The sequence below is a fragment of the Ochotona curzoniae genome, unplaced genomic scaffold, assembly GCF_017591425.1.
Source record: "Ochotona curzoniae isolate NIBS_2020 unplaced genomic scaffold, NIBS_Ocur_1.0 contig_908, whole genome shotgun sequence".
Classification (NCBI taxonomy): Eukaryota; Metazoa; Chordata; class Mammalia; order Lagomorpha; family Ochotonidae; genus Ochotona; species Ochotona curzoniae.
In genome coordinates, this window is record NW_024466607.1 from 579580 (window position 1) to 605464 (window position 25885).

At 48.5% G+C, this 25885-nt stretch overlaps 1 protein-coding gene across 1 annotated transcript in view; it reads left to right on the forward strand.

Moving 5' to 3' along the window:
- CNTN6 (contactin 6) overlaps nucleotides 1-25678 on the forward strand; it is a 77024-nt gene extending 51346 nt beyond the window's left edge. Inside the window, exons 10-21 of the mRNA XM_040994943.1 lie at nucleotides 2080-2207; nucleotides 12376-12554; nucleotides 12789-12906; nucleotides 13417-13575; nucleotides 13692-13841; nucleotides 14526-14596; nucleotides 16720-16954; nucleotides 17059-17174; nucleotides 18340-18526; nucleotides 23168-23280; nucleotides 24003-24171; nucleotides 25575-25678. Of these exons, the coding sequence (XP_040850877.1) occupies nucleotides 2080-2207; nucleotides 12376-12554; nucleotides 12789-12906; nucleotides 13417-13575; nucleotides 13692-13841; nucleotides 14526-14596; nucleotides 16720-16954; nucleotides 17059-17174; nucleotides 18340-18526; nucleotides 23168-23280; nucleotides 24003-24171; nucleotides 25575-25678 (1729 nt within the window). The remainder of the gene's footprint in view (nucleotides 1-2079; nucleotides 2208-12375; nucleotides 12555-12788; nucleotides 12907-13416; nucleotides 13576-13691; nucleotides 13842-14525; nucleotides 14597-16719; nucleotides 16955-17058; nucleotides 17175-18339; nucleotides 18527-23167; nucleotides 23281-24002; nucleotides 24172-25574) is intronic.
- The last annotated feature ends 207 nt before the right edge of the window (nucleotides 25679-25885 follow it).

The window sequence follows — 25885 nt, forward strand, 5'->3', positions numbered from 1 at the left end:
GGAGCTATTAAAATGTTAGCTTGATTTTCCAACAGTTGAATAGTCATACTGCACCCACACACGTAAATGTTTTTAAATTCTATCTTTTATGGAGCATTCTTAACACGAATGTTACAATGTGTAACTTAATCATCTGACCAGAAAGTAAAGCTTTTAGTCATTTAGGAAAGATTTTTCTACTCAGTTCCATGAGGAGCTGGAGCTTTCTGATTGAGTGTTTATCTGAGAATTCAGGACGAGGGCAAGGTCACTGCACCATGAAATGATGAGAGTTAAAGAGCGGATCAAGTGTCCGGGGAGAGTCGGGAACTGCGACCTCGGCTTAGTTAAATCCACAGGACCCGCTGCCAAGTCCAGCGAGGCATGAGGGCTCTAAGACGCTGGGCAGGAGCTTCACCCTGAACGAGAAGGAGAAGTACTAGCTGAGTCATGGAGAACAAAGGCTAGATATTCACACCAGCAAACCAAAAGCTTGGTTAGCATCTGGTATCTAGTTAATTCTGTGTGCTCAGAAAGATTCAGGGTCTAGGATCACTGACAAGAAGCTTGTGAGTTCTCGGCAGGGATGACCTGGGAACGCTGGCAACGCTGAGCAGGGTCTTGCTGGCAACAGACTCCCATCAAAGGTCTCACCCACACCTTGCACCTGTTGCTGGAACTGCTCTGGGTCAGAACCCTGCCCTGCCTGCTGCCTGCTGCTGCTGCTCCCCATGGAGCTGGACACGGGCTTACATTCTGAGCCATGGGGGAAACTTGGCTGCTGGAGGCATGTCCAGGGCAAGTGTTTCATGCCATTCATGTCACTCAGTCCTGTTCTCTCATGACACAGGTGGTATTGGTATCCCCATGCTACCTGTGAACTATTACTATTAATTAATTAATTAATTAATAGTAATATTTACTGTTGCAGTGTCTACTCAGTGGCAAGCAGTTTGGCATCAAAGCATACGCTCTCCTTGCTGTGCTGGGAGCGCTGAGGTTGCACGGCACATTGTGGGGGGTGGGTTAGATACTGGTTCGTCACCTCTGTGGTTAAAACACCCTCAGACAGGGTGCACTGAGCCTACCCTTAAGAGCTCAGAGACCTAGGACTCCCAGGAAATGCACACACAGGGGAGCTAAGAGCGGGTGTGGAAGGTTACAGGAGAACTCTGAATAAAAAAGTGAACGTTGATGGAAACAGATGAAGTCCTCAGGCAATTTTTGGTAACTACATCTTCCTGACCCTTAATGTACTGACTTCAAAACTTTTCACACTGAATAAACTTATCTTGTATTTCCGTTTCCGAACCTGTCGGCATGTGTACACACACAGGTGTTCCATCACGTTTCAGTAAAGTAGGGGACTCCTGGGAACCCAGATAAAATTTAAAGTAGGAAAAATTTCTAGATGATAGATTGTGAGGAGACAGGTGTTGGATAGATGACAGATGGGCAGCAGTTGGTGGAGATCTGTACTCTGTGCAAGTGGAGAACGCCTGACAAGGAAAGTGCTCCTGGGCTGGGAGAAGCGGCTCCGCCCTGTGCAGTGGCTTTCCCTTGTGCCGGAGCCCAGTTTGCCTGCAGTCCTTATACCCTCTTACTCCCCCAGTGGCCTCGGCTGCAGGGTCCTGGAGCCGTGTGATGCTCCCTCTAACTCACTCCCCGTGGCAGCTGCCGCCATCATTTGGAGTTTGGTGGCTGGATGTGTGCAGCAAGACTGGGCTCAGGATACCACACTTGACACCATCTCAAGATTGGTTTGGTTTTTCCCAAAGCCAACTCAATGTTCACCTGTCAAGTAAATAGTTGCATTCCTTATTCATCAAACAGTTGGTGTTATAGTGTCAGTTGCTCACTTGATTTTTAACGTGCCCTGAAATCAACAAATATCATTCTGGTAACAATATGAGAGTCACCAACATGTGTGAGTGTGAGAGCGAGCAGCCTTCATGTCCAGGTCTGGATCCAGGAATTGTTTACAATGAAAAACAGAGTCACAGAGAGGAGTGTATTTGTAGGATTAGTGATGTCTTGAGAACTCGCCTTTGTACTTTACTCACACTGCACTGTCTTGCTCCCACTGATGGCCTGTTTTAGGGTGGTTCTCCTGGAGGATGGCAGCCTCAGGATACACAGTGTCACCCGGGCGGACGCCGGGCCATACACATGCCTGGCCTCAAACCAGTTTGGCACTGCCAGGGACACCGGCCAGCTGATTGTTAAAGGTAAGCCACTGTCTTCATCTGCTCTAGATGCATGTTGTAGATGGTCCGCGCACTGCATGCTCTGACAGCACGCTCAGTCGTCCTGCTGGGCAGGTGCAGTAAGACACTGCAGGACACACCTGTAGCCAGTGGTGCTGTTGGCTAACGTGCTGCCCGCGTGTACGTAGGCAGAATCAAGGCTCTGCAAGCAGCACCGGGATGTTCTGACGTGATCAATCACCACTCAGAAAGCTGTCACAGGGTGTGGCATGTTCACATGGATGTAAGGTGCCACAAGCAGAATCAGTTCACTCAGCACATGGCTGCTCATCTGTGCGATGTTCAGCTTCTCAGGGTTGAAGTGAACAGCAAAGGGATAGCTGGTTCTTAAACACATTTGCTTTGGCATACCTGGCTCATCTGCTGAAGGGGCAGGACAGGAAGCGAGCCCCACAGACACCCAAGCCTTTGTGGGCACCAGAGCAGGGTGGCAACACCACAGAGCAGTGTCACAGCCTGACATCACACTCCCCCTCACTCTTTCTAATACCGAGGGGGACAGTTCACTTGTTTCCTTCAAGTTCGTGACAGCTCCACAGCCTGTGGAAGGAGTGGAGGCCTTTATATCTTTGTCATTGGAAGAACCCACACCAAACAACCTGGTGAAAACACTGTTAAACAGACATGCACACATCAATACACAGTGTAAACGCACACACATCACCACGTGATGTAAACACAGACTTCAGACACGGCATGCATGCATACAATGTTCATAGCTGTGCCTGATCCCGGTCTGTAATGTGTCTCTGTTATGCAGTCCAACATGCAGACAGCTCCAACACACACGTCAGCAGCACTCGCCCTGTCGCCTTCCCAGAGGTTAGTGCTTCCCAGAAACTCCTTTCTTTGTTTCTTTCTTCCATCTTTCCTTCCTTCCTTCCTTCCTTCATCTCTTTTTTCTTTCTCCCTTTCTCTTTCTTCCCATTGTTTCTCAGGTTCTAACTCAGACAAAGTTAGAAGAGAACCTTGGAGAACAGGTATAGACTGAAGCGGAAACAGCATGAGAATAGAACATTTTTAGACCTCCAAAAGGTTTCTTCCACTTGTCTTTGGAATACATTTTTATTTTTGCTTTATTGTTTGAATCTGCTTTTCTTTTTTTTTTTTTTAATTTTGAATTTTATGGTACAATTCCATAGGGTCTGGGATTCCTCACTCCCCAAAACCCACCCCCTGACTGATTTTCCCTGTGTTGTTACAATAGTATAGTCCTTCATAAGGAGTTATAATTCCTTCAGTCTGTTTTTCAAGTGTGTCCCAACAGTGCTGATACAGACAATGTGGGCAAGCAGTCCAGCATCCCACTGTCTAGATATGTCCAACAGTTTCACTGGGAGTCCATCTTTGATTTGGAAGCAGGGACGCATGTTGCAATGTATCTTCATATCTGGATATGGTTGTCTCTATTACTCCATCACTACACGTTCCCTTAAATGAGAAGCCATGAGATAAGGGAAACAACAGATACAAAGTTAGAACAAAAAGAAAACAAAATTACAGCACCATGAAGTCGGGAAAACAGGCCACTGAATAACCAACACATGGGTGATGAAAACACAAAAGCCTCTTGGGCAAAATGATGCCACGGTGTGATCCATGAGCCAGCCACGAATTTGACAAGAGAAAATAAAGTATTTGGAAGAAATGAAAATGGAATAAAAAACATCAAAACATATGGAATACAACCAAATGACAGTATGGAAAGGGTTATTGAACTTACAATTTGCATGAGGGTTTCCTTATATTAGAACATATGGTATTTGTCCTGTTGGGATTGACTTATATCTCTGAGTCCAATGGCCTCTAGTTGGGACCATCTACTTGCAAATGGTATGATTTCATTCTTTTTAATGGCTGAGTAATAGTTCACGGAGTGGATTACCACAGTTCTTTAACCACTCCTCTTCGGATGGACATCTGGACTGTTTCCAAGTCTATAGTATTATAGATTGTGTAGCTGTAAATATAGGATTACAGATCCCCTTCTCATATGCAATTTGCATTTCCTTTGGGTATATTTCGAGGAGTGGGATGAACATACATGTTTCAAAAGAACAGATTCGAATGGCTAACACACAAAGGAAAAGATGCTCAGGCTTCCTAGCCATTAGGGATAAACAATGAAAACCATGTTGAGGTACCACCTAACTCCAGTGAGGCTGGCCTACATTCAGGACTCTGCTAACAGCACCTGCTGGCGTGGATGCGGTGAGAAGGGTACCCTCCTTCGCGGCTGGTGGGAGTGCAGGCTAGTACAACCACTATGGAAATCAGAATGGAGAGTGCTTAGAGAATTGCAAATAAATTTGACACATGGAATACATTTTTAAATTAAAGCAGAAATTAGAAAAACTGTGTTTTAGCTCTAACTTTGATATTTGTAAGAGCTTTAGGCAAGCAAAACTGATTTTGGAGGCTCCCTTTTTCCAAATCCAAAGCAGACACTAGAGTAAGAGGCCTTGTGTGTAAATTCTGTGGTGGTGTTTGCAACTCTAAGAACACTTTGTAACTGGGCATAACGGACAGGCTGGGACTCAAGTCCTCATTCTCTGAGCTCAATTGCTGATATCCCAAACAGAGAACTTGGTGCCAAACTGTTATGGGGAATTCGACACAAAAGACTACAGCAACCTTGTTTGTTGTCTCATGTAAAAGAAGAATTTTCATGTGCACAATTTCAGTGTGCTGTTGTGGTTCTAGGCAGCTAGTTCAGGGTCATAAGCCTGGAAGCCACACACTCGCTCGACTCCGCCCTCAGTATGGTCACTTCTGCCTACCTTTGACAGTCACCTGGCATCACCTGGAACCTGAGAGGAGCAGGTGGCATTGCTACATAACCACTGCCCTCACACACCCCCATGAAAGCCCATGCTAAGGAGGTGCTCTCTTTCTTGGTCCCATGCTTCCATCACTTTTGCACTCCAACTCCTGGCCTGCCCAGTACATGCTTGCTCTCTGGCTTCCCATGGACAGACTCTGAAGACAGGTACCCCTAAACTTGGCCCTGTGTGTCTGCATTCCTCACCCTCTGTTCACTGCTTAGGCGGGACAGTCAAGATGTTAATGCCAAGATGCTTTGTATCTCTAATTTGTGTACTTTCAAGAGGAAGTGAGGCCTAGCAGTGATGAAATGTGGAAGAGAAGCCAGGGAAAGGTGAATGTTTACAGCTTTGTAAGCATGTTCAGGGTGTTAGCTGTGTATCTCTTGTGATAATTTACATTGCTGGGGAAGCTGGGACATAAGTCTTCAGTTTGGTGGCTGGGTTTCACAGTAATGACCACTTGTTCCTCTCAGGGTTCTGGTTCAGACTGGATTGCCATGAGTACTTGTCATTTGCTGATTTCTGGTTGGCCCTGTTATCACCTGACTTGTCTGGCATGGTCTTGCACACACCCCACAACAGCACAAAAGCAAGTTTATTTAAGAGAGAGAGGTCCCCTGCCACAGTGACAGGAGGGGGCTCCAAGGGAAGAAAGACCCAAGAAAATGGTGCAAGCAGTGTCTTCCAGGGACCCAGGAGGCTATGGAGAATGTACCCTTGGAAGGGTAAAAAAATGGTGAACAGTAGGAATTTATACTTTAAACAATAAATTGCCAGGGACCAGAGGCCCTAGCTGCCTCTCAGCCCATCTGACTGCTCACGACCCCGCTTGCCTCCTCTGCTCACTAATGTGCTGCTCTAGAACCTTCCCAGGACACTCCCTCCTTAGCTCTAAACAGTGGTCAGCAATACCAGCAAGCAAAAGGCTGGGATGTTAGTGTGGGCTGAGCGGAAGTGACTCCACCACTCTGCTGAAGCCAAGCAGACACTCCACCCAGGAGGGTTTGGAATACTGAATCACCTAGCCCTGTCTCTGGGCGGATGGTCACTGCCAGCCGCGATGGGTGCCTGTGCTACATCTCGAGCATGTAAAAACAAGCAGCAGCCACCTCCTCCCCCCCGTCCCTAAGATGCATGAAAGCCCTGGGCAGCCATTTCCCTCACATGAGCACCCTGTGATGTGCAAGTGGTCCCGGCATCTCTCGCCAGGCAGCAGTTCGGCTCCCTCTCTTTCTTCTGATTAGTAAAACTGTCTCTCTCTCTCTCATTCTCAATGGCCTCTTAACCTAACATTGCTAAGGATTCATTCTATAACCTTCCTGAGACTTTGATCTGAGAAAGGACTGCAGTTACATGTGTGGATCCCACCGTTTCCCTGACTCATGAAGATACAGACCTCTTGTTCTGTTGGGACAGGTGTGTGTGTGTGTGTGTGTGTGTGTGTCTGTGTGTCTGTGTATGTATGTATGGATCCCACCATTTCCCTGACCCATGAAGATGCAGTGTGTGTGTGTATACACACATGCACACACGCAGACTCTGATGCACTTCTGACTCTCATTACAGAGCAAAACATAATTTTGTTTTTGCAACCAAAATTGTCATATCCTGACCTTAGCAGAGACAGGTGGTAAGGAGTAAATGAGAGATCCCAGTGAAGCTGATAAACAATCATCCCTCTTTGAATTTGCTTATCAGCTTCAGTCGTGCAAGAAATGTTGTTAGATAACATGTAAAAAGATAATAGTTACATGATATCTCCCAGCTTAGTTTTTGGTCGATAGGGCTTATCTGTGTTAAGAGGATTCTGCAGTTATCTGCACCCTGTGTTGCAACTTGTGCTTCCCTAATGCAGCAGGGCAAGGCGGGATCCTGTGGCTGAGTGCAATTAGCAGCATTCCTGCCTGAGCCGGGAAGCTGCCCCGAGTTCACAGATGTGTCCCATGAGCACAGGCAGGGGCACAGAGACCCAGTGTTCCAGATGTCTGTGTCAGACAACGCAGATTAAAATTATGACATGTTCATACAGCGAGATGAGTATCAAAATCTCATATAAAACATACAAAAGGGGGATTATTGATCTGGCCCTCAGAACAAGATTAAAAAGCAGGATAGCAGCAGGCCATGCAAGTGATCTCGTTTGCAGGCAACATTTGTTGGTGCCTCCCCACTGGAGAAGTTCGGCATGTTCAATTACAGGGCTCATTGCTTCCGCATTATTTTCCACTGAAATGTCGGAACTTGGAAAAGCATATCTAATGTGCAAATTAAGTATATTGCTGCTCGTTTGATTGTTTATTCTTTGTGATAGAAGCCTTCATCAGACCAGTGAGCTGAGCTGCTTCTCTATGCTATCCCACAGCTGAATCACTCTCTAGTCTGAGATCCACTGAGCAGGAAAGGAGGGGGCAGCTGAGTCGCCCAGCAGTGTGGGAGCACTGAGCAGGAGAGGAGGGGGCAGCCGAGGCTCTCAACAGTGTGGGAGCACTTAGCAGGAGAGACATGAGGCAGCCGAGGCTCTCAGCAGTGTGGGAGCACTGAGCAGGAGAGGAGGGGGCAGCCGAGTTGCCCAGCAGTGTGGGAGCACTGAGCAGGAGAGGAAGGGGCAGCTGAGTCGCCCAGCAGTGTGGGAGCACTGAGCAGGAGAGGAGGGGGCAGCCGAGGCTCTCAACAGTGTGGGAGCACTTAGCAGGAGAGACATGAGGCAGCCGAGGCTCTCAACAGAGTGGGAGCACTGAGCAGGAGAGGAGGGGGCAGCCGAGTCGCCCAGCAGTGTGGGAGCACTGAGTAGTAGAGGAGGGGGACAGCTGAGTCAGAGGCATCATGCTCTAACTGCCAGAAAGAATTTGAGGTGTGTTAATGTAGCCCCACGTGAGTGAGTGATGCCAAAGTGAGGAGACCCTAGGATGCACCGGCCCCAGGACAGGAACAGAGGGTGCTAAGGACCACCCCTACACCTCTGCTGTTGCCCACAGAGTGAGTGAACGTGCCCTGACATCAGCAGAGTGCAGGTATGAACCTACTGGTGAGGGTACTTCAAGAAGAGAGAATGAATCAGGAATTGCTGCACTGACCATAATGGGGAGCGCCTTCTCTTTCCACACTGAGAACACTCTGAGTGAATTCCCAAGGCTTGAGTTCCACTGTGAGTTCAAGGGAATGCTCAGTACCAATCTCTCTCTCTCTCTCACACACACACACACACCAGTTCAAAGAAGTCTACTGAGAGCCACATCATTTTGGACTCCACCATATTCTCTGCAAAATGAAACTTATCACTCAGCTGAACCAAGTACTTTGAACAGTGCACCACACAGCATCCTTATCTGTGTGCAGGAAAGGGCAGGCAGTGCCTGTGCAGTCCTGCCTACTTGTGAAGTCATCAATGATGAGCTTAAACCTAGTGTTGGTGGAGGAGCATTTGTTTCTCTTCAGTGAACACATCCGGGATGGAGCGTAGTGCTGTGTTCCCAAGTGAGCGTCATGCTTCCCAGTGTCACTCAGGAGCTTGGGTCACTCCTGTGGCTGTCACAGCCTCGATGGTCATGGAGGAGCCTGTGTCCCTGTGGATGTCATTCATTACCAGGGTGAACTGCGTGTACCGTGAGCCACCGAGCAGGAACTTCAGCAAGCATCCGGCTGAGGCTTCAGAATGATGCTTTATGTCGGAAGCATGTGCAGGGGAGTCAAACTAGGTGCTGCTCACACCAGCCGGGGCCAGCTGTGTGGGTGAAGCAACGGAGGGCTTTCCCTTCTCATCGACCCCTTCAGTTGTGCCCAGGCCACAGCCTCAGGACCGCACCTACAGACCCGTTTTTCAGCTGCTCCTCTACTCTGCTGTCTGTCTTTGAATGCTCACCCTACCTTGCCTGCACATTGCAATGAAGGATCAGCAGGTAGCAGTGCCTGCAGGTGAATCACACAGATGACTCTGGGGTGGAAATTGATTGTTGTCTGTGGTTGTGCACACTGCCGGTGTGTACAGCACGTGAGCAAATGCTGCTGTGCTTGGCTGAGAGGATACGAGCATCCCGAGTTTATGCAGCCTGTGCACAAGGAGGGAAAGCATTTTATCTTCCAGAAAACTGCCTTTATGACAGAGAGAGGAACAAAGGCTCATTCTCCTGCTTCCTTGCTGATTCGTTTGTTTCTCTATCCAAGGTTGCTGTCTGATTAGTCAGTAGCCCCAGCTTGCCCGTGTTGGTGTCCTGTGGTTTCCGTGGCCTCTGTAGGGCTCACGCCCCAGGTGCGCCACACTCACTTCCTTGGATGGCGGTCTGCCCCGTGCATTGGGATTCCTCTGCCCTTCTGCTTCTCCAACACTCCTACATTTTGTTACAGCAAATCTTCCAAGGAGTTCCTGAGAAAGAATTCAAGAGCTGCATGTATTTTTTTAAATCTTTCCCTGTCTGAAGATGTCTTTATCCTGTGCTTGTGTTTGATTGATGGCTTGCTTGGAAGGAGAATTCCAGGCTGGAAGGCATCCCTCCTCAGACAGCAGGATGCGCTTCTCTGCTGTGATGGATGGCCCGTGCAGGTGGTGCCCAGGGACCCTGCGGGCTGGCCCGAGTCCACCCCCAGGCCCCACCCCCAGCACGTGCTGGCCTTTGCCACATGAGGCAACATCTCACCTTTTCTCTGTGCTCCTTTTTCTGAACATCTTATTTTAACTTTGACACTTAAATGTATTTGTCTGCAAGTCTGAGAGACTGAAAGAGACAGAGACATACAACTTCCATCTTCTGCCTCACCACGCAACAGCAGGACTGGTGCAGAGCCAGGGACTCCATCCAAGTGTCCAAAGGAAGTGGCGCTCCAACATGGAATGCACAAGGACCTGTGTGCCACAATGCCTGCCCTACAGACCCAAGTGCCAGCGTCCCCTACAGGCTTCCGTTGGCTGGCCACAGATTTCTGTGGTGCTGCTGTTACACAGGCAGGACATGTCCCTCTCCCTGGCTGCCTCCTGCACTGGGCTAACTCCTACCTTTAAGTCTGTACTCTTCGGCTAAAACAATTCCTTCTCAGTACAGTCCCTCAGGATTTACCAGTGGTTTATTGATAACATGATTGATTGATTGATTTGAAAGGCTGAATCACAGAGGGAGAGACAGAGAACTCTTGAAGTGCTTGTCCATTCCCAAACGGCTGTAATGGCCAGGGATGGGTCAGGCTGAAGCCAGGAGTCCCGCACATGTCCACTGCTTCTCTAGCAGGGAGCTGGATCAGAAGTGGAGCATCAGGGGTTTGAACTGGCACCCATACAGGATACTGGCAGTGCAGTCAGAGGATTAACATACTGTGCCACAACACTGGCCCCAAGGCCACTCACTGGTGAGGAGGACTTGACCGGAGCCTCCCACTGATCAAGGCAGGTTCCACTCTGGATGAGCCTACTCAATCTTCACCTCTGTGAAGCAGATGCTGCGTCTTTCCCATCTCCTTTACCATCACAGGCGCCCCCTTCAGGCGGGGATGGACATGGTGGTGGGCACTTAGCAGATGTCAGCTCTGAGTGACTCAAGAACATAATCAGTCTAAGCTGAAGACCAACAGTCCTTCCTGGTGGCTCAGTCTTAGGATTGCACGTACAAGACATGGGCACAGGGGATATGTCAGCTAATTTAGCCACCCTGGAGTTATAAATGCAAGGAGTGGCTGTCAATCTTTAGTGCTTGAAAATTACTTTAATTGCAGGATCTAAAACTTTAAATCGGGGCAGTTCTGTCCTATCAACACATCCAAATCCAATTAGCCGACTAATCCATCCATAAATGTAAATAAGACATTAGTGATTCTTTTTTGTTTCCAAAGCACACATAAGAGGAAACTATTCTTCCTGATGGACACGGTTTTCTGGAACCCCAGGTGTCATTCACTGGAGTGGGAACGGAAGGTGATTCCTTCCCGAGGAGTAACAAGCTGGGGAAGAGGCTTGGGAATGCAAGGGGCACGTTCCACAAAGCCACTTCTCAGACTCTTCCTAGAAAGTGTTGGGTTGAAAGGTCTAAGTAGCAAATAGAGTTGTAAAAAGGGTAAAAAATGAAGAGGGAATTTCAAAGATTAAGAGTTGGTGTTTTTCTTCCATTATCTTTGGAGATATATTATTTATCCAGTTAGGCTCCAGAACAAGGTTCTTCCATCCTCCTTTCTATCCCCGAATCCCAGAATCCCACCGAAGCCATGCCTGAAGCATCTTCATGGACGGAGGGCTGTTGTGATGGTGCAGGGCGGGGCCCACAGCCCGGCCGGTGGTGACCAGGTTTGGTAGATGGAGAGGGAAGGTGGCAGGACACGAGCAGAGCTTGATGCATCTCCTGGGTCGTGCAGCCAGATCTTTCAAGTTCCCTGTGGTGGAGACAGACTCCCAAGGGCCTTCCTCCTGCCCCTGCCTGTAGTGTGTTCCTTTCATGACAGTTTGCCTGAGACCTAAAGTCTCACCTGCAAATCCCATAAGCCCTGTTTGATTCTTAGTAGGATAGTTCATCTCTGCAGCTGCTGATGGTGCATCTGTGTTCAGTGGCTTCAGTTCCACAATGACCAATACTCTGGAAATGGAACCATACACCTTACTGTTAAAAAAAAAAAAGTCATGTACGTGATCTCCTTTAATCAGAAAAGAATGTAGAACTCTGTGAGTGCTGCTGGATCACACTTCCAATTAAGATTTTTGTAAATTAAATACCAGGAAGTGTAGACTATGGGCTGATATTGAAGTAACATTTATAGAAGGAAATGGTTCCGGCTGAATGTCTTATTCTAGCATTGCAAACCCTGAATGCAAATGGGAAGCTTCCAGCTTTCCTGTTTGTGTTGCTTCTTCACTACAAAGGAAAAGTATTACTAGGATTATGTTAAAAACAGGATAAACACGGTGGGCAGTATAAGCTTATCGCTGGCTCGTGGTGTTTGGTGAGTGAAGCTGTGTAGAGAATGGTAACATTAGGAAACAGGAGCGGGGCCCAAGGTGTGGGCTCCATGTGTAGAGAATGTTGTAACTTTGTGTCAACTATTTCTGAGCACCGTAAGATTTTGTCTTTAATTTCCCACGTAATAGCAAGGTAAGAGAATGTTGTAACTTTGTGTCAACTGTTTCTGAGCACCGTAAGATTTTGTCTTTAATTTCCCAAGTAATAGCAAGGTAGGCTGGTGCCAAGGCGTTTGAGAATAGAGTGTCTAGCTCTTAGAGATGGAGGTGGAGGAAAGCCTCGTGGTGTTGATGCAAATTCACATGACCACAGATCTGTTTTATGTGCCCAGGCGGGCATTTTATGGGCATCCTAAGTAATGGCTTTCCCCAACAGAGAGGACTGTCATCACGGTGCCACCTTCCAACGTGGACGTCACCGTGGGGGAGAGCATCATCCTGCCCTGCCAGGTGTCCCGCGACCCGTCCACTCGAGTAGCCTTTCTGTGGGCTTTCAATGGGAACTTCCTAGACCTGAAAACCGGCGCGGCCGCCCACTTTGAAAGGGTTGGAGGCGTAAGTAGCTGGGGTTTTCACGTACCTAAATGTTCTGATGAATCAATGCCTCTCTTACTCTGCCCGTCTTTCTGTGCGTGGCTGTTTATGGTGCTGCATCTGCTTCTATTCTGTGCCTTTTACAGGAATGTTTGTTTTCTAGACGTGGTTCTAACAAATGGGAGGATACGGTGATTGGAAGTGGGGTGAGCTGTGGGGATGATGCTTCCCCCTTTTCCTGCTCTCCACCTGCAGGAATCTGTTGGGGACTTGATGGTCCGTGACATTCAGCTTCAGCATTCCGGGAGGTACCTGTGCGCGGTGCAGACGCCCCTGGAAAGTGTGTCGGCCGGGGCAGACGTCATCGTCAGAGGTGAGGGGCAGGCCGCACCGCGGTGGCCATCACGCCGCCTCTCCGCAGAAGCGGGCCACATGGATCCTTATTTTCTCAGTTCCGAGGCTGAGGGAGTGGGTAGCAAGGGCAGGGACACGGCCTCGGCCGGGTGTCTGTAGACCATGCACGCCCGGGCTTGACTCGCACCCAGTGTGGCTTCTCGGAGCGCGACTTCGCTGCTTCTGAGCAGTCAGAGCCTCGCGCCCCGCAGGTCTCCAAGCTCATTGCACTGGTTTGCTACAGATTTGAGGGAGAAAATGACAAAAACGGTTCCTTGAGCACCACCTCTCCCACGACTCCTAAGAAAGCGCTTCTGTGTGTTACCATGTGACCTGAATTAACAGCGCCTGGTCTTTGATCAAGTGCTGCTAATTCGTTGTGGTCAGCAGCAAAATAAATAACAAGCAAAAGTAAACCACGAGCCCGTGATTGCCAAACCCCAGCAGTGCGAGCATCTCCGTTGTGGCCCCCAGCACAGTGTTCTTCCAGGCCCCCCAGGTCCTCCGGAGGACGTGCGTGTGGGAGACATCTCCAGCACCACCGCCCAGATCAGCTGGAACGCGGGCCCCGACCACAACAGCCCCATCCAGATATTCACCGTGCAGGCACGAACACCCTTTTCCGTGGGCTGGCAGGCTGCGGGGACAGGTGAGCCACGCAGGGTCTCCCTAAAGTTTTCTAATAATAGTATGTAACATAGTAACCGGGGAAAGTAATTTGAACTAGTGCTGATTTAGGTAAACTCAGTGTCGCATGCTCCCTAGTCCCAGAAATCCTCAATGGGCAGACGTTCAACGCCACGGTGGTGGGCCTCAGTCCCTGGGTGGACTATGAATTCCGAGTGGTTGCCGGGAACAGCATTGGGATCGGAGAACCGAGCAAGCCATCCACAGTGTTAAGGACCAGAGCATCAGGTAAAGAATTGGTCTTGTAAACACTGGGTGAGCCTAAAGTTGTGGGGAAGTTTCCTTTTTGGGCCTTTCACACGCAGGACTTTGCTGTGCCACCAAGGGTGCCGCTCCCTGATGGTGGCCACACAGAGCAGGGCTTGCTGGGGAGCTGCCCGTCCCCGAGTTTTCGCGCTGCGATCAGCAGTGTGCCTGTATAGCCGCACATGGATGTGACTGCTCTCCGCAGGAACATGCTCTGGTCAGGTCATGGACACTCTTAGAGCGTCTCCACACTGAGCTGCCAGAGCTTCCTTGACAAGTTCTGTAACTTCCTCCCGAGGCAGGTCTGCACCTCCTTGTACATACACACAGGACGCAAGGGAGCTGGGACCCCGGGGCACAGAGGCAGGCAGAGCCTGGCTCATCAGGAAGGTTCGGTGGTTACTAGAGAGGATTAGTATTAGTTTGTTCCTTCACAAAGATGCTGAGTATGCTGCCTGTCTATTGCCAGTGCAGCTGCATCAGTGGATGCTTGGGGTGGAGCCTCTGTGCTGCAGTGGTCACTCCCGCACTCACCTGTCCCTCACAGAGCTGCATCCTTTCTCATAACCATGGGAATGGGCAAACCCTTGGAAGTATGTCTGTGAGATATTGAAAACGTACCCCTCTCTCTCTCTCAACCGCCACCCTCACCCTCCTCTCTCCCAGTGCCTATGGTGGCTCCAGGAAACATTGATGGGGGAGGCGGAAGCCGGTCTGAGCTCGTTGTCACATGGGAGGTAAGTCTGTGCCCAACCAGGTTATTGTGAAGGAGGAGGATTTAGCTGGACAGGAAGACGCCCAAGAGCATTCAGTCACTGTGAGTCTGGCTTGGTCACTGGAAGACATATACCTGTGGCACACCATCCTGCTGTTGGTACCTGGAGAGCAGATGCTAAACTGGCTCACTTCCACTGAAGGGAGAACCTGGCTTTCTCCAAATCAGGCCGGCAGCTCACGAGGCTGGAGGGAGGGTCACGTGGGTATAGACGCTGCCCTCCTGTCACGTGGGTATAGATGCTGCCCTCCTGTGGCTCACCTCCCTGACACTCCCCTTTCCCCAAGCTCGGGCACGTGATGAGCATCCCTGGCCCTTACATTTCTTGCCAGCATGAGCCCATCCTTACCAGGTTCAGCCTGATGGCGACCATCCGCTGCAGACTCGAGTAGCTCCATGGCGTAGGCCGGATGTAGATGTATCTCTGCATGTCCACTGTCTATGTATCTACTTCCCAACCCAAGTGCCTGAATGTTTCCTGGTCATTTCATTCTGTCCTTGGGAGTAAACCTTGACCTCTGGGCTATGCTGAGTCAAGCCATGAGCAACACTGTTGCCCTTGACCAACAGAAACAAAGTCCTCTTCCTAATGGAATGAGCCAAGTGTCTGAATTAAGTAGAAAGACTATCGCAGGCTCTAGTGAAAAGCTTCCATTTCCCGGGGCTCCAGATTAAGTTTGAATTCTGTTCTCCCAATAAGAAGCGGGGCTTTCAGCCAGGGAGAGAGGCTTCCTTTCCCTGGGGAGCAGGAGCTGTATTTTCCCTCCTCATTCAGCTTCTGGATTTGTTGGAGAATCTTACACAGTAAGAGCGTGGCTCGGGGAGCCTGTGTTAGTGGGGGACCGACCAGTGCCCTCAGCATCTGTCTCCCCACACTCAGGGCTTGCTACTTCCCTGTTCCTATCTGGCAACCTGCTCTCTCTTCCCTCTCTGTTTCCAATAAAGAGCTTCCGTTTTCTCATGGCTCCTCCAGCCTGGGTCCCCACTGTGCTGCTTCTCTAACACTGCACCATTGTGTGTGTCATATGCAAGCCCTGTAAGCAACTAGAAAACGCGCAGATGTAGAAAGAAATAGACAGTTTGTACAGAGACTCTGCACCCAGACACCACCTAGACACTGACCCAGTGGCATGTTTGGCAATCAAATAGAGTCCAAGCAGCCAGCAGAGGCCTGAAGCCAAGCTGGGGAAATTGGGGGTCCCAGAGCAAGGGGTCCTAGAGCACTGCATCCCAGAGCAGGTGTCCTAGAGTGTAGGGGTCCCAGAGCAAGGGGGTCCTAGAGCACTGGGTACCAGAGCATGGGGGGTCTAGAGTGTGGGAGGTCCCAGAGCACGGGGTCCCATTGCTAATGCTTCTAACAGCCCATCATATTTTTGGAAAATAGAAGCGAAGCATTTTCCTTTAGAAAAAAAAAATTACATTGATTTTCTAATATAAGTTGTTGTTTTTATTTTTGTTGCAACCATATGGTTTGTTTGCCTAAATTTAAGCATAAATTCCTTTTTTTTTCTGAGTCTCTGTGGTTATTTGCAATTTTTAACATTTTCAGCATTTTAGGGGAATTTTAAAATTTTAGTAATTTTTAAAATGTGAATGCATGCTGCAGATCGGATGTTGTGGGAGTTGGTATCGTGCTGCATGTCAGCATTGAGGGCACCGCATGCTCAGGAGACCCCAGAGGGCCTCTGTCACCCTCGGCAATACTGCGAGCATCGGAGCTCGTTATTACAACCAGGTCTGCGCTCACATCTCACACAGGGTTACTCAGCCTGTCCTTGGCATAAATAGTTAATGAGTTAATTTTGTCTGATGTTAAAAATTCATATCAAAATTACGTTTTAGATTTTATCATAAACTCTTGCAATCTCCTAAACCATTTTATTATTAGAATTTATGAACAATCAATGGAAAAAATATAAATACGTAAAGCCCATTTGCTATTTCTACTTGAAATCTTGGCCGGTTCTCCCGTGCTTTTAGACAGACTTGTCTCTGCAGAGGGAAGGGTGCTGACCATGAGTGGACAATACGGTAGCTCAGTGAGCGATATTTTAGGGCCTGACTCACTGACCCCTCTCTTCCAAGCCCATTCCAGAGGAACTACAGAACGGAGAGGGATTTGGCTACCTGGTCATGTTCCGGCCAGTGGGCTCAGCAGCTTGGACCAAGGCCAAGGTGGCATCCGTAGAGTCCTCCAGGTTCACCTATAGAAACGAGAGCATCGCCCCGCTGTCTCCCTTTGAAGTCAAGGTGGGCGTGTACAATGACCAAGGGGAAGGACCGCTGAGCCCTGTGTCCATCATCTACTCTGGGGAAGATGGTGAGTGTGCTCAGGCTTTGGAGCGGGTTTGTGTCTCTGCCGCCTTTGCACCTGCTTTCCTGTGAGCCCTCTGCTAAAGTCAGCCGTGTCTTTCCTTGGAGCAGAACCCCGGCTGGCTCCCCTGGGAACTTCCGTCCTGAGTGTCTCAGCTTCTGAAATGGAGGTCTCGTGGCATGCCATCGCCTGGAACAGAAACACAGGACGTGTGCTGGGCTATGAGGTAACAGCCTGACTGTGCTGCCCTGCTCCTGGCCTGGGATCATGCATGTCTGTCCACGGCGGGGAGGAGGACAAGGAGAAGGTCTTTCCAGGTGACCTGGGGAGGCAGGGAAGATTGCAGCAAGACTCACAAAGCACAACATGTTCTCACCAAGTTAAGGTGATGGGGCGTTAAGAGAGAAAGTCACCAGCTGCTCACTGCTCTTGCTGATTTCCAGAGCTGTAACTTGGTCTCTTCACAAGTCAGAAGATGCACCTTCTGCCCAATGCCTTGGCCTTTTTTTCTCTTGCTACATGAAGCCCCTGCCCGGGCAGAAAGCTACGCTCACTAGCGGCATCCTGGCCACTCCAGGCCCGAGAGAGCATGTTCTCATCTGGGCCCTGCCCACTTCTCGGAGCCGTCTGCGTGCCTGTCCCCTGTGGATGTCCTCTGTCCTGCGCAGTCTTACCTCACACCCCCGTCATGCCTTTCTCAGTGCCACTTGTTTGGAATACTGCTGCCTTCTCCCACACACACAAGGGCACTTCAAAAGGTCTGTGGGAGACCGAATGAAAAACTGCCTACTTTATGCAAAATATTGAAATCCATGTGCAATATTTAATCGTACCTATGAACTTTATGAAGATCCTTTATATGCATGGATTTCAAATGTTTTATACAAAAATAAGCTTTATCTTGTAATTCCTTCTTATGTTTTTAAGGACTTTCCTCACTAAACTGCAAAAAGGTGTGAAATGTATGCTCCACTTCATTCTCCTCTTCCAGTTACTGTGTATTTACAACATGTCGGATGCATTGGAAGGAGTTAGTGGGAGCTGAATGGTTAATCAGCTCATGACTCCAGAGCTGGGACCAGCATTAGTGCAGCATCTTGGCCAAAGTCTTCAACTGATGGTGTGGTGTCAGCAGTGGCTTCAGTTTCAGCTGCTGGCCCTGAGCCATTTCATGAAATGCTATATTTTGGAAATCATCAGAAGCCCACCTTTTTCCACTTTCCACTGTGAATGTGTGTCCACTAATCCTGATTGGTATAACCACATAGAAATATCACACTTTGGTTATATTTCCTTGTGTGACCACTTTAATCATAAATGCATATTTTTATTTGTGCTGATACCTTCTCCACATCCTGTTCGTGGCTGACAGCCATTGTCTTAACGGTCAGGTCTTATACTGGACAGAAGACTCGAGAGAACGCACGATGGGTAAAGCGAGAGTCAGTGGAAATGTCACGGCCAAGAACATCACGGGGCTCAAGGCGAACACTGTCTACCTCGCTTCTGTGAGGGCCTACAACACTGGTGGCACAGGTCCCTCCAGCCCCCCAGTCAACGTCACCACCAAGAAGTCTCGTAAGTACGGTGGCACTCCAGGAAGGAAGACTACGTGGGCAGGCACCTCCCTCTTCCTTCCCTCACCTCACCACTTACCGGCTGTCTGGCTTGGTTGGACAGTTTGTCTCTTGCATAACTGTTGACACATTCTGGTAACAATCAAAACACTCTAAATCATTCCAGAACTTCCAAAGAGAAAATGGTTTGAGCACCAACATGAATGACAGTGGTGGGACATGTGTGAGAATGGGGGTTTCAATGGCCTTACCCCAAAGCGAGTTCAGAAACTGCTCCCATTCCTGAGACCTTGGGTGACTGTTTATCCATCAAGGTCTCAGGACCCTCATCTGCGAAATGAGAAAAACAGAGAACCTGTGTCTTATAGGGTTTCATTCACTGATGACCAGCATCCAACTAAGCTTTAGTAGGGCTCGGTAAGGAAGTGTTTGCTTTCTCACTTCAGTCCCTGGAGTGTGTGTTGGCCTGGCTTTACTGTGCCAGATGTCACATCACCCCTTTCAAGTGGTCTTGCCTCCATGGCTTACCTGGAGGCCCTGAAGTCCACCAACAAACCCAACACCTCTTCCCAATGATACCAATCTCATTTGGCACCAAAACCCAACACCTCTTCCCACTGATAGCCAATCTCATTTGGAACCATGATAGTTGCTGCTTTGCTCCTCCGAACCTGGGTTTGCACAGGTATTCCGTTCTGCTGGACACAGGAATACACTAGGTAAGGCTTGACCATATAGGATGTGTTAACAGCTGGAAAATATTCTGTGTGTGATCACATATTGCAGATGAGCGTTTCTGTGTAAACAAACCTGGAAGCACACGCCTCTGCTCTGAGACCCTGTCCTGGAAACGCAGTGATCAAGTCACCCGCTCCCACCTGGTGGCCTTACACAGGCAGTCCTGTCAGGGCACAGGTGACCCTGAAGCATGAGAAAGACCAGAGAAGTCACCAACAATGATGATGAAAAGACACAATAGGGAGGCATCTCTGCCCAGGGGAGCTACAGGAGCCCTGTTGGGTGTTGTACGATGATGGTGGCATTGTCCATTGTAAGCACCACCGCTTGGTGGAAATGATGGCTGCCCACAGACAACCGAGAGGCTCTGCACACACACTGTTATCCACACAGGCACCACTCAGATGGAAGTCAGATTTAAAACTCAAGGAAGAAAAATATTTACGCAATTCCAGGAGTAAAACAAAACAAGCAAATCATAGAACAGACATCAGACTGTGGAATGGGATCTGCAGATTTTGCCTTAATTTGGTGTCTGACATTGACACCACTCTCTCCCAGGTTCCTGCTTGCTGTAAACAGGCATTCGATCCACACTTAGACTCAAAGGATGGGTGTGACTTTGATTTCATCTTGCACTTATGCTCTTCCTCCCCTGCCCAAATCTCAGTCCCATGCTGTTACTTACAAGTGTAATTCAAGAACTTGATTTTGAATTGAGCTCACAGTGGGAGCTGTAGTTGAATATAAATACTGTCTGCAGAAAATCTGATGACAGGGACACATTGGAACTGCACGGGGCTGGTTTACATTGTCATTTAGTACAAAATGGTTTAGTCTTTAAAAATCGACTAGAAGGGTAAAAAATTACAAAATTGTTTGTATGTTGAGTTATCCCTTGACAAATCGAAGACAAGCATCATGACATGAATTTCATATTATCCATGTGACAGTGTTCTGGTTGTTCAAGGAAACAGAAATGCTAATTCCATGATAGACGTTTGCAATCACACCAAGCCAGAATTGTTAACGGAGCTTGGGTTTAGATGATGGTGTTTCCAAAGTAGCTGTCAGGGCTTTGAAAAGGCTGACTAGAAAACATTAGCGTGGGAGCCAAGACCTTGGGCACAGTTGAGCAAGGCTGTGGACCCTGGGCACTCTGACACAGTGAGCAGGAACTCTCCTGAACCACCCTCCTTCAGGAGGCGCATGAAGAACCCAAGTAAAAGCAATTGCAGGGGCAATCTTGAGTCCAATCCAGGCTGACTGTGCTTGAGAAGGGAATCACTTGCAAACCTTGAGACAGAATTACTAGGAACAAGCTATCTGAACAGAGCTGGAAAATTGATTCTATCATAACATCACAGGGGATAACCTCTCTTCTCAAGAAGTTAAGAGCTGTTGAGGGACATGAGTTTCATATTTGATTTTACATAGGTTAAGAGTCTTTGAGACTAGGACTTGTCAGGCTCACTGTAAAAAGGGGAACCTGGGTTCTCAGAAGAGACAGAATCAAGTTCTAACATCAGAGCTCAACACTTTGTTCGCCCTTGGAGCTGGTAGAGGAATCCAACCCTAAATTACCCCTGCAGTCATGTCCACATGATGCACCACTACCTGTGGAAGAGGAGACATGCTGACACACACACACACACACACACACACACACAATCTCTCTCTCTCTAACAGGCAGCTGGGTCAGAGCTCTAACAAGCTTCCATTTTCATCAACAAAGAGTTAGCTGTTACCCTCATTCAGACACACAAACCCTACACAGGTGCCCAGAATACCATCCTTAGCATTTTAAACTTTGTTGTTGTTTTCTAGGTGATTTTAAAAAATAATTCCATGTTTTACATTTAAAAATGGTCATCGACACTGGCATCTTGAATGCAGCAAGCTCTACAGAGATGCTGGAACTGGGAACCTGTGGGCCAGAACCCTGACCCAGCACTCACTGGAAGTTCTGTGACAAGTTATGGCTCTGTCTTGACTTTGTACACTGTGTTTGTAAAATCTGAAAAAAGATTAATGTCCAAAGTATATAAAGATCTCAAGAAACTCAGGAACATATACAATCCAGTGAGGAAGCACGTAAGAGACATGGCCGGGTATTTTACAAAGGATGAAACACAGATGACAAGCAGGCACGTGACTAAATCCCCGGGATCACCAGCCATCAGGGAAAGGCAAATAAAAACCACAGGGAGATCTTGCCTCACCTGATTAGAATAGCTAGCCTCCAATGCTGGTGACAGTGTCAGGAAACCTCCCCTAATGCTCTGTTGTTAGGGCGTAAGTAACACACAATCATGGAAGACAGCATGCAGATTTCTCAGAGATTTAAATCTGTCACATGATCCAGTCACCCCATCCCTGGGAATTCATCCAAAGGCAATGAAATCGGCATATAGAAGAATTCTTTTTACTTGAATATTTTGGGCAGCTAGGCTTATAAGAGCTAAAACATGGAATCAACCCAGGTGTCCATCCATCAACTAATGACCAAAGAAGAGGTAACATATGATGGAATATTACCCAGCCATAAAAAAAGAATGAAATCCTGTTTTTGTCTTCAAAAAAAAAAGATGCAGCTGGGGGCTGTTATGATAGCGGAAGAAGCCAGTCCCAAGGAGACAAATACTGTATGTTTTCTCTGATATGGGAGAACAAATGCAGCAAGCACAATAAAGAATGTGTGTGCATGCCACTGACCTCGAGATGGCGTGATGGCAGTCCTCGTCTACACTGCTGAGGCGCAGTGCTGTTTCTACTTCCTGTTGAATTCTTTATTTAGTGGAGGATAAAACTTATGATCATAAAGTATGCCATTACAAAAAATAAAACACAATGGGAAGGAAGAGGGAGTGAGGGAGAGCGGATGTGCGGGAAGTATTCTTATGTTCTTAACAGTGTACCTGTGAAATACGTGAGATCTGTTTGCTTTATGTAAATAAAAAATTCTCTAGTTGGACAGCATCTTCTGCTTCAGATGGAAGCTTCCAAGCACTGTATGCCACCCCCCCATCCCAGACAGCATTTCTTTCAGATAACTGAAAGCCACTTGAATTTGCAGTGGACTTCTTGAGTTAATCAATACTTTGTGACCATCTTTCCCAACAGCTCTATTTATACTAAAATTGTAAGTACCTTTCCCATGATTCAGCCTCGCTTGTTTGGGCTGAGGTTGACATATGGGCATATTATGTCAGTCATCAACCTTCTTGGAATTTCAGTCTGGGCTGCCTGTGCAGAGAGTAGATGGCACACAGCAGGTGTGGTGGGCAGGCGTGGCACCTGCCATGGGCACTAGAGTGGTCCACAGAGGTGCCTTGTGGCAACAAGAGCAGGCACAGGCTTGTGGAGGCAATGGACACCTTCTTTGTCCCTCTCTTGTGCTGGCTGCTGCCTCTGCCAAGATTCCAGAGAGCCTCCTGCTTCCTTCACAATGTTGGAATCAAAGTTTACGTAATGTATCTCGACATGGTGGTGTCAGTTACTCCTAAGAACCCCGACTAATGCCATGTTAAATAACAGACTGCAGGGAGTGAACGTCCCTGCCGTGGCTCACATGGAGTCGAAGCTGATGCAGCATGGATCTGCAAGCCCCTCCACCCACATCTGTGCCATGCGGTTTACAAGTCAACAGCAGTGATTAATACTGGACATTTAACAAGTCATTATTATTCAGAAGTCTGCCATTAAGGCTTTCTCAGATAGCCAGAATTTGAATAAATTTGCTTCCTCTGATAAGAATTAATATACTATTTCAAATGACACTGAAAACGTTCGAGTTGCTTGCGCACTAACCATTGAGGACTTCTTTTTCCTTTTCATGTTGATGATCACACAGTGGCTGTAAGCTGATTAATATTCATTTGGATCTTTGATTATCTCTTTAAAGCTCCCAGCCAACCACCAGCAAACATTGCCTGGAAGCTGTCAAACTCTAAATTGTGCTTGAATTGGGAGCATGTAAAAACCATGGAAAATGAATCGGAAGTGTTAGGCTATAAGGTGAGTATTCAGTTTGTTTTTTAATCAAATCAGCTGAATTACTGAAGAACCAAGCATGTCACGAGCAAATAGAAAACAAATTTCATGCATATGGAAACAATCTTTATAAAAATGTTTCCAAAATACAATCGTTCATCCGAAATCCATCTCTGAAGAGTAGTGTACCATGGAGGATCTGAAAGTGAAACTCAGTAGGCTACCACATGGAGGACAGATGCTGAATGTGCCTAGAGGATGGGGACGAGTACTGGATCAAAGACTAGGATATTCTAGTTTATTCTGATGGAATTGCTGGCAGTAAAATGTGATCTTTTCACAACATGCACGAAATTTAGCAAGATTGGAGAGCAAGTCATTTCCATGCAGAGTACCACCGGTCACCTATTGGCAGACGCATGTATTAAGACATTGGATATGAGTCCAAACTCCATGGCCACTTTCCCAAAGAGCTCCAAAGATAATAACATCAAGCTATTTTTAATTGGTAGAGATAAATTTACTCTAATTCCAGAATCATTGGCCAAATAGGAAATCTTTTCCCCAGGAAGAATAATCAAGCTTAAGGAAGCAAATCCCTTGGTCTGTGTTCCAGGAGGCCTGGTTCACAGTGGTGGGTGACCTCGTCTCTTCCCTAACAGGGCCTGCCCTTAGGAACATCACATATTCTGCCCTTGGGGAACACCACGCACCCATCCTAATGACACATTTGCCGTCTCATTTAGATTCTCTACAGGCAAAGCAGACAGAGCAAGATGCATATTTTGGAAACGAATAACACGTCGGCGGAGCTTCTGGTTCCCTTTGAAGAGGACTACCTGATTGAAATAAGAACAGTCAGTGATGGGGGTGATGGGAGCAGCAGTGAGGAGATCAGGATCCCCAAGATGTCCAGTGAGTGCACCCCCACCCCGCAGGTGTCCAGTGAGTGCACCCCCACCCCGCAGGTGTCCAGTGAGTGCACCCCCACCCCGCAGGTGTCCAGTGAGTGCACCCCCACCCCGCAGGTGTCCAGTGATGTCCAGTGAGTGCACCCCCACCCCGCAGGTGTCCAGTGATGTCCAGTGAGTGCACCCCCACCCCGCAGGTGTCCAGTGATGTCCAGTGAGTGCACCCCCACCCCGCAGGTGTCCAGTGAGTGCACCCCCACCCCGCAGGTGTCCAGTGAGTGCACCCCAACCCCACAGGCATCCAGTGAGTGCACCCCAACCCCGCAGGTGTCCAGTGAGTGCACCCCCACCCCGCAGGTGTCCAGTGATGTCCAGTGAGTGCACCCCCACCCCGCAGGTGTCCAGTGAGTGCACCCCCACCCCGCAGGCATCCAGTGAGTGCACCCCCACCCCGCAGGCATCCAGTGAGTGCACCCCAACCCCGCAGGCATCCAGTGAGTGCACCCCAACCCCGCAGGCATCCAGTGAGTGCACCCCCACCCTGCAGGCATCCAGTGAGTGCACCCCCACCCCGCAGGCATCCAGTGAGTGCACCCCCACCCTGCAGGTGTCCAGTGAGTGCACCCTCACCCCGCAGGCATCCAGTGAGTGCAGCCCCACCCCACGGGTGTCCAGTGATGTCCAGTGAGTGCACCTCCCATCCTGCAAGTGTCTGATCCAACGTGAGGTCTGTGTCTCCAGGTTCAATTGCGCATGGGAGGTGGTGACCTGCTTTTTTCATAACTGATCCTTCAGACTTGCACCATGCTTAGAAATCCAGTTTTATGTTTCTTCACTGAAGCTCAGAGTACAAGCAGCCCACCTACGAGTCCCTGGAGCATCATCTCACGACTCCTTCCCTTGGCACAGACAAGCAGCTCCCTTGCAGGCCTGCACAGGTGGCCGGGCCACTTCCACGGTCAAGGCAGTTGTCACTCACAGGGGACAAAGTTGGTACTGAGCTGACCCCAGCTTTCTAGTCCTCCTCAGTAGAGACTCTTGAGCAGGCCAGTACCCGTCAGGCAGGGTTGGGGTGCAGAGACCATTGGCTGCTGTGGCTTTAGAAGGTGCACTTGCTTAGTGGCCTGTGCTGAGTGTGACATCTGTGAGGTGACGGTGGTGGCAAGGCATCAGTACCCTGCTGGGCTGGATCCTTCAGGTCTGCCTGATGGGAAAGCTGTGCCAAGGCTGGCATTCGTTGGCATTTCCACACTGGAACCAGATACCAAGCATAGAGGATCAAGGCACTTACTCAAATAAACTGAGGGAGTCAAGTTCACTGCAAAGTGCATGATTAGAAGAATGACAGTCTAACAGGCAGCCTTGCTTTTCCCCAAGATAATTCTACTTGATTTTCCTATTTTGCAGGTCTGAGCTCCAGAGGAATTCAGGTCTCAGGGTCCAGTGCCCATCTCCTGTCCACTGCCCTGACTTCCGCTGTTTTGCTTTCCAGCCACATATACAGTGAATGAACCGTCATCTGCACTGTGGAGAGACATTGTTAAGAGACACATTCTTAATATGGACTTGTTTGGAAAGAGAATGTTTATTCATAGGATCTTGTACATTTCTGTGGCACATTAATAAACAGGTTTTAAACACATTTGGGTAGTAACTTCGCCATGATCACACACACGCAAAGGTGCCACATTTCCTACAAAGTTGTAGTCACTGGGTCT